The 8,763-nt window shown below is 47.0% G+C and overlaps 1 protein-coding gene across 1 annotated transcript in view; it reads right to left on the bottom strand.

Moving 5' to 3' along the window:
* Positions 1-3,896: 3,896 nt before the first annotated feature.
* GALNT16 (polypeptide N-acetylgalactosaminyltransferase 16) overlaps positions 3,897-8,763 on the bottom strand; it is a 35,948-nt gene continuing 31,081 nt past the window's right edge. Inside the window, exon 16 of the mRNA XM_009634147.1 lies at positions 3,897-4,034. Within this exon, the coding sequence (XP_009632442.1) occupies positions 3,897-4,034 (138 nt within the window). The remainder of the gene's footprint in view (positions 4,035-8,763) is intronic.

Genomic DNA, 8,763 nt, shown 5'->3' with positions numbered 1-8,763 from the left:
CCCAGGAACCCATGCAAAGGACTGGGGTATGTCTGTCTGGGGACGCAAACCCAGTGAGAGACAGAGGCAAGGGACCAGGCAAGAAAGGATGGAGGCTCTTTTCCAATGGGAGGTAAGGGGGAATAAGAACAGGCTGAAACACTTGTTTCAAAGTGGATTTTATTCCAGGCATTAAACAGATTCTGGCACATGCTTTCTTCAAGAAAAGGGAAAACAAATCTGGGCTCCACATAAATTACATCTGGCAAAGTGCAACTTACAACTGAGTGGGGAAAATAAACCTTTTGAAATTGAGTTCTGTACAACAGTAGTTTCAGCTCCTCTTAAATAAACCCCCATTGGTTCACAGCACACAAAATTACATCGGATGATCTGATGCAGTAACAGCTTTCTTAAAGAATGTTACCAATGCAAATGCTCTGTCTTGACAGTCTAGGGGGCTGTTTAAAGTAAACAGGAAAACAAGGGTGAGCAGCTGCTTGTTCTGACTGTTAAAGAAACAAATCACTGGGCCAAATTTGAGGGCTCAGTCAGTTTGCTTTCAAAAATGTCACTGGAGCCCTGGTTCAAAACATGGCACTGCGTGGACCTTGGGGAAAAAAGGACATAGAACATCGCTCCTCCTTCCCTTCAGTGCAAGGGAAATGGAAACTATGCCAATAATTGGTTTGGACAAGAACTTTGTTTATTCTGAGGAGAAGTTTAGTTTGCCCACGCTTGAGAGCAGCCTTTTGTAACATACCTCCTTTTCAGCAGTTGCTAAAATCCACTGGAAACCAATGGATTCCAGAAGATGATGTGAGGGGAGGCCTGCACTGAGCCTACAGGAAGGTCCTGTGAGCAGTGCTTTAGCTGACAGTGGGGTAAGCTGTGGGGAGACGACCCTAGGAGAACATGTCCAAAGCCAGGGGGAGTTAGGGCTCTGGTAGCCCCTAACTCCAGAGGCAATTTTAAGTTATTGAAACCTAGCATATGCCCACCTTTTCCCTTTTCTCCTCCAGGCCAGGGCACCTGAAGAAGGAGAGCGTCCTGTCTTCAGCTGCCCCAGGTCACAGCCCCAACTGGATGCCAGTTCACACTCTGCCAGGTGGTCAGCAGTAGGAAGAGAGGCACAAACCAACACAGCTCATCCAGGTACCCCTGCTCCAGGAGCGGTCACTAACCTCCAACACGGGAGCCAAGCACGAAGTCAAGGGCAGCAGCCAGCGTGCTGACAAGAGCCCTTTGAACCAGGGCTGGCCCAAGGCTTGGAGACTGTATATAAGCAGGGCTCCTGTGGTCTGCAGCAGTCAGGAGAATTGTTTGTAGAGGAGCTGGGTCCTAGTCCCAGTACGATTATGAAGAAGGAACTGCAAGAAAGCTGCACACACACAGTGGGAGCAAGAAGGAAGGAAGCAGTACCTGGTGGAGGAGTGAACATGCTGTTAGCTGCAACCCTTAAGCTTCTGGAGAGTGAAATGGGGAAAGCTCAGATGGTCCACTTAGGATGCATTTTGATGAAAATAAGTAATCCTTTAGCACTTCATTGTATACACAACTTAAGTACAGTACCTGCTCAATGGCCTTTCATCTGTCTTTGCATCAACATTTTTCAAGCCAGGTATGTGGTAACTCAACTGTTCCTGTCTCCTACTGCCTAATGATGCTGTTCTGGAAGTAGAATCTCCTGCATATTCTTGTTTAAAAAAGCAATTGCTAGGAGGATGGCATCTCTCCCCCTGATGGGTCTGCCTGCCCTACCCTACCCTCTTTCTGTTCCTAGGCTATTTTCTTTCCTTCTCTGCTCTTCTCTGGCCTTGGTGGTTCAGGCCCAAAGCATCTCTATATAGGGGAAGAGAAATCTCTGCAGAGTCAGTGCCCCCATTCCCACACAGAAGTGTGGCTGCACCATGCTGTAAACTTGGGACCAAACTGTCTCCTGAGTTTTCACAGTGCAGGCACCTCATTCATCTGGTTAATCAGCGTCAAGATGGTGATCTGATGTCAAAGTGAAGGGGGAAACAGGAAAAAGAGTTCCTGCCACCTGGCTGATTTAATTTTTTAAATAAAAGAACTGAGATCAAAACCCAAACCATCCAGTTCTCACATAAGCACTTTTGAGCACATGCAACACATGAAGAACAGTATGTGTTCTTTTGTCAACTGTTTGGGCTAATACCAAGGTAGAAGAAAGAATTAAAAAGGGACACAAGCATGACCAAAAGCAGCCAGCTGTTCAGAATCCAAATGAACATCCTGTTTCTTTTACACCAGATCAGAAAGAATCCAGGCAAGCAATTGCCTACTGAAGGTGGCTCCACCATCTGGTTCCCCTGCCAGGCTCATAGAGAAGAGGGTTGGTTTACAAAACCTAGCTCCAAGAGGAAAATTTAACAGTTCTAGTAGGAAAAAGTAATGTTGGGGGGATTTTTTTTATTTGAATAGGTAGGCTTACCCTGGCAGGTGTGAAAACCCACAGTTAGCTACAGCTGACTGGTAACTGGGAGCAGGACATTAGGACATAAGATGTTAGCTAGAGACACCAGTTGTCTTTGGTATTTACGGAACAGGAAGGAGAGATCTCTCAGGGCAGGCCTGTACTGTGGCAGCATTTGTGCAGGGGGCAGTTTCAGCTTCACCAACTAACCTCCTCAAGGTGCCCACTGGGAGGAGAGCTGGGCGTCTCAAGTGGAGCAGCCCCAGGCCTTTTCACCTCCTCTTTCTGAGAGAGAGGGGGAAAAGCAACTAGACAGAGGGATTGGGTGGCTTGTCATGCCAGCCTGTGTTCACAAGGGCCACGCAGAGCTGGAGAGCCAGCAAGAGGGCTGTGCTCCTGCCCAGCCAGCAGCAGGAAGCCTGCAATGACCTAGGGGCTGTCCCCTTCTGCCTCTTGCAGCGGGGAACTGGGTGTGCTACTGCTACTGGCCTGAGCCAAGTGCAGTGGCACTGTCAGAGTGCACTGCCCACACAGCTCTGCGTGTCACCCTCGGTGGGGGGTGCAAGGGGCAGTGTCTGGTAGCACCAGGAAGAGCAGCCAAAGAATGGTCCCAGCTTCCCCACCATCCCAAAGTGTTGGCACCTGTCTGTGGCCAGCTCCGCAGGAGTGTGGTACCCTGAACCCAGTTCCAGCTGGGCTGCCTGCTGGCTTGGATCACTCATGGAGGCAAGGGTGGCCTTTCACCCATAAAAAACTGGAAGCAAGAATTCAACAGGGAATAGTCCCCAAACCAATCCCTGGTTATGCTCCAAAACCAGATTGTCCCTTTTCCAGCTCTGTTGTCAGCATCGTGTCCCATTTCCCAACCTCAGCCCATTTGGCTGTAGGGCAGCTACTGCAGGCAGAGGAAGGAAAAGGCCCACCACAAAGAGGTTACAAACCTGCCCACAGGGTCTGCTAGTTCCTTCCCAGCCCCACACACCATGATGACTCTTCTTCTGGCCAGTCCTCACCAAGAGACACACATGCATGAACGATGCACGATGTTACAGTGAAAAGCCAGGGAAGCTGAAGAGCTACCAATGTTTGTATAAGCATTGTTTAAGCTGACTGAAGGTCGTGGACTCTGGATGCAGAGAAAGGAATGGATGGGGAGAGCTGCAAGGCAGTTCTAGTCACTCCAAGTATTGGGCTGGGTCCTCCCCCCTCTCTGGGTGCAGCTGTGCACAGACAACAGCTACAAAGGAGAACTTAAGACAACAGATGGGAAGATTTCAACAACTCTCCTCATCCCTCTCTCACCCCCAGCTTCTTCTCTGAAAAGCTCAAAAACACCAAGTGCTCAGCTGAAATGGTGGCTTGCAGATGGGCACAATGAAAACATTTAGGGTCAGACATATAAAACCATTCCTCCCTTCCCGATCCCTCTCTGTTCCCAAAGTCTCATGCACAAAGAAACAAGGAGATCTCTGTGCTACCATCATGTTGCTTGTAGCAGCTCCCACTGTTGGCCAGGTACATCTGCTTGGCAAGGGTTGGTCACCACTCTCCCAGTCTGGTTTTCCAGGCAGAGACCGCTGACAAAGTGTTGAATGAAACTGCCTTTCATTTTCCACTTCTGTGAGAAGACAAAGAAACATGCTGTTACTTCCATTTCACCAGGGCCTCCAAGCTGGAGGAGAAAGGTTGAGCATAAACCTCAAGTAAACCCCAACAGCTGGGGAGACTGAAAATCTGGGTATGGGCAGCATCTCCAAAGCACTGGTTTCCTGTATTAACAATACCTGGAGTTTGAGTTTAGCTGAATTATAGGGCTAGATATTCAGAAGCATCTAAAAGGCAAACAACACAAAAATCAGCAAGTAGTGGCATTTTCAAAAGCATATTATATTCACAATTTCCCTGCCATTCTTTGCCCTACATCTTGAGGCATCCAGATACCTGTCAAAAACCTGAAACCATTCTATGGTTTCTTCCTGATCCATTGAAAACAAATCATCGAAAGCTCTCCCAACATGGAAAGCAATCCATCCGAAGAAAGCAAAAAAAAAAAAAAAAAAAAAAATCACACTTCCTGCTGCTTGACTAGATCATACCTGTCTCTCTTCCACGTCCCCTCATCTCTCCTCTCATCAAATTCAAGATTTTTATCAGCACTACACTGAAAGCTCTTCATAGCTCTGCACCCTTCTCAGCCAGCTCTTCTTCATAATCTTACCTGTCCTGTCAACATTTCAGTTTATAAGTGTCCATTCGACAGCTTCTCAGTACGTATTGCTCTGCTTTCTGCAGTGCTGTCATCTGGGTCTACTCCCCTCAGAGCAAGGTCCCACAGGCAACCCTTTCCTGAAGATCCACTATGGCTGTGCTGCTTTCCAGGAAACAAAACATATGTCCTAACCTTAAATTGCAAATTCTGCTGGGAAAGGGCTGTACCTTCCATCCCTGCTGGAAAGAACTGGGACCGTTGTGGCTGATAGCGCAGAGAAAAACGTAGAAATGAGTCTGTGGACTTGGGATCTCCCAGGTGAGGCTGTGACATCTCCCTCCAGTGGGACACAGCTGAGATCAGCAGGTTATTGGATTGAGTGCTGCAGGCTCTGGGGATTTTCCCATCACTCTTTTCAGTCACACAGACAACCCAGTTAGAATTAGGGTCTGGGTGCTCAGTCACTAAACAGCTTAGGAATACTGTGAGGGTGTTTTCGCTAACCCATGAGACTGATGAAGAAAAAGAAACAGCTTGATAGCACTGATGGACCTCAAGGCTGTTGCAGAAATGATATGTAAAGGGAATAAAAAAAATCCTGCAATATCCAGACAATGTCAAAACCTACCAACATTTTAATTCTTGGGCAACACAGCAAACAGATTGCCATATGCTGTGTGGTTGAAGACATCCAGTTATGTTCACATATTGCTGGCAGCTCTTCTCCAAAACTGTGTGCTGGTTATGTTTCTTGGAGGGCAGGGCAGTTGCAAAGCCCAGAGTAATCTGTTGCTCCTGTATCACATATTCCTTCAAGACTAAATACCAGAGGCAGGATCACCTTGCCAGCACTGCTAGCCCTGACTGACAGGATACCACTAAAGGGGAGCTTTATCACCAGCTGCTGCAACCCAATGCCTACACAGGTCCCAGCACCAGCTGGCTCTCATCTGGCAGAAGTCTCCCTGCAAACAGCTGAGGAAGAGTTAATACCATAAAGCAGCAGCTGTAATGATGGAGTGGAAAGCAGGAGGTCCTCTCCCCTGGAAAGCAGCACACTGTGCCTAGCTGGAGCGATCTCTGTGCAATGGCCTCCCCACCACTGTTTCCCAGGGTCACAGACACCTCAGTGAAAAGCCTCTTCACCTTCTCCAAAGCACACCTACCGTGCAAAGGGAAACTCTTCCTTGCCCTCCATTCTCCCCCTGCCTCTCTGTACTTTTTAATTCCCAGACTCCTCCTTTGCCTTCCTCTGTGCATGTGTTAGAGAATGCATGCCAGCCATCTCTCCCCCATACCCCATAGCCCACCAGAAGACCCTGCTGTAAAGGAGTGTGCTGTTATGAGATTTGAGATGGAGGACAAGGACAATTACCAAGAGTCACTATTTTTTTTCTCCCCCCTAGCCATTCAGGAGAAAACTAGCACCACCGGGAGGCTCACTCATGTTATTCCTCCAGATCAGAGACCCACTGTCATGCCATCTCTCCATGCTGAGCAGGTACCCACTGTAATGTCTGTAGGGAGAGCCTACAGCAACAGACACAGCAGGACACCAGCAAACACTCACCAGAGCACATTTTCTGCTGCTAACAAACTACACCAAGTCAATTAGCTTCTCAGTGAATCACACCGCTGGAAAGCCCAGTGTTTTAAGTCACCCTGGACCCCTATGTTCAACAAAAAATGGGGCAAGGATGGGGGAGAGGGAGGAGAAATGCTGAAAATGTGACAGAGTTGAACATAAGGCTCATCTGGGCTGCAGGGAAATGCCACGTGTGGAGCTATTATAAAGCGCACTGACAGTAAAAGCCAAAGTAGGTCTCCTCATTTCACACAGAAGTGATATTTTCAGTATGATGGATTCTACCCTTTCTGGTCAGAAACTGTGGTTTGCTGTCCTCCATGAGATACCAGAGCAACTCTCCTGGCTTCACCTGAACCTTTCACAAGACCTCCCTGCCTGACTGCCAGACCACAGGATAACCAAGGACAGCCCTACACCTAACCCTGTAGGGACATATCATATTTCAGACCCTCGAGGAGGGTGGGCAGTAGGAATGGGTGGAAACAGGAGATAGGATGCTCATCTCCCACCGTCAGCCACCTCAGAGCTGGGCAACTTAGTCTAAACTAGTCACCTGGTGACTGGAGGGGTCCAAGGTACAAGCACCTTCTGGGAGGGTCCAGCTTTCTCCACAGCCCACAGCAGAGGCTGGACAGCTAACTTTTAAATGACAGTGATGATGCCCCTCTTTGGGAAAAATGAACAAACAGAACAGGCACCTCCTGCGTACGCAGCCAATGTTACAGGGAGTCCTCTCCTCTCCTACACCCATGACTGGCCTGTACTTGGAAGGAAAGCTTTTGGAAGATGTAAGCATTGCAGAATCTGAAAAATTTTGGCTTGAAAGTTTTCCTTGGTCTCCCTTTCTTGTGCAGATTGAGATAATACAGCTTACCGGTCACAGCAGGTTTGGAGCAGAGATGGAAAAATAAGAATCCACATTTTCTTTGAAAAACTGTGTCTTGATCCTCTTCCACAAAGTCAACCAAAAATTTCCCACTCTTTTGTGAAGCTCTCTCTCCATCTTTAATGTCTATCATTGTAAACTACTTTGAGGTGACTGGATAGAAGCACTCCTTGTGTGATTATTAAGAGAAAGTCAGAAATAGTCTACCCAAGACTCTCTACAAGAGCTGAAAGTGTTTACACTAGTGTAATTTTTCAGGGTAATCAAAAGTCAGCTGCTTCTAGAACAGACAGGTTTCACTCCTTCTCTTTTCTGATAGTCTATATAAAGTCACATTTGTCTGCACTTCGGGTAATATGATACACCGAGAAGCAAGGTGGGGAAAAAATTCTTAATCACGTCCAAAGGCACATAGGACTTCAGATACTGTTTGTCTCACAAGAAAACTTAGTGTCCTCATTTTCAGTCTGGGGTCACATTCCTTCAGCACATTTTAATGAAATATGGTTGTTAAATAGAGTTTCTCAGCATGCTTCTTGTTCTGTTGGGAAATACTGTGCCAGTGTTTCTCATTTTCATTCTCTTGTTTTAGTGTCTGACTCTCACTTTGCCTTCTATTTGTCCTCACTATAATACAAATTAAAATGCCACTCCCACCGTCAGTCAGAGCCAAAACTAAAGCTAAAGGCAATAATTTATTGTGCATTCAACTAAAAAGTGCTATTCTCCAAATAACATTATGGATAACATCCATCTGGTTTGAAATCTAGTTCTGATTATGCAGAATAGCTCTTGGCTGGTCTTCTGCTAGCAGTGCCAGCTGTTGCTTTTGAACGATCAACGGGATCATGGTGCCAAATAGATTTTGTTCCTGGTTGCTTTCAACCCAAGGGAGAATAGTCTGACAGAAAAAAAACAATCTAAATTTTGACCGTTGTCTCGTATCCTCCAACTTGCGAAGTTCTAGACTTATTTTGAAGCAATACTCTAGATACAGCTCCGAATACTGTAAAGCTTCCACTAGAGCATTACACGTTAGATGGACTTTGTTAACACTCAAAAACAACAACAAAATTGTCTGCCCTGTGGACACATGTAATGCACAACAGCTGTGTAGCATGGGCACAGATTCAATATGCTTGAAAGTGGAAAGCAACTTCAGGAGCTGTATGTTGTAAGCATCTAACCAATCTGCCCTGGTGACATTAAAAAATGAAGCCATCACATGCCCCACCTTTTGTCAGACATCTTGCTTTTGCATCACTCAGACATAGACATGAATTCTTGATCCACAAAAGTCCGAACATCTTCCAGCACAGACCTCTGGTGACAGTGACACCAAAGGCGTTCAAAGCTGGGCTTTCATCATGCTGCCATCTCCTTTTAAGAAATTGTATGTGTGATGCACGTTGCCCAGGCTCACTCTCTTCCACTCAGACCACCTACCTGGGGCTCTTGCATGCCACCTCCACCTCTCTAAAGTAGCACAACTTCCCTTCCTCCACTCCCATTCAGCCCCTCTGACTTTCTGAGAAGCCCACTTGAACTGACAAGTGGCTACGCCCATGTGTAGTTTGAAAACACTGCTCTCCCCCCAGCACTCACACTTTAGGCTGTGAGTACCCATGGGCAGACAGGCAAGCTGTAGGGAACTGCAGGGAGCT

This window comes from Egretta garzetta, unplaced genomic scaffold (assembly GCF_000687185.1).
Source record: "Egretta garzetta isolate BGI_Z169 unplaced genomic scaffold, ASM68718v1 scaffold2, whole genome shotgun sequence".
Classification (NCBI taxonomy): Eukaryota; Metazoa; Chordata; class Aves; order Pelecaniformes; family Ardeidae; genus Egretta; species Egretta garzetta.
The sequence above is the reverse complement of the archived record's forward strand: the minus strand, read 5'-3'. Positions and strand labels throughout refer to the sequence as shown.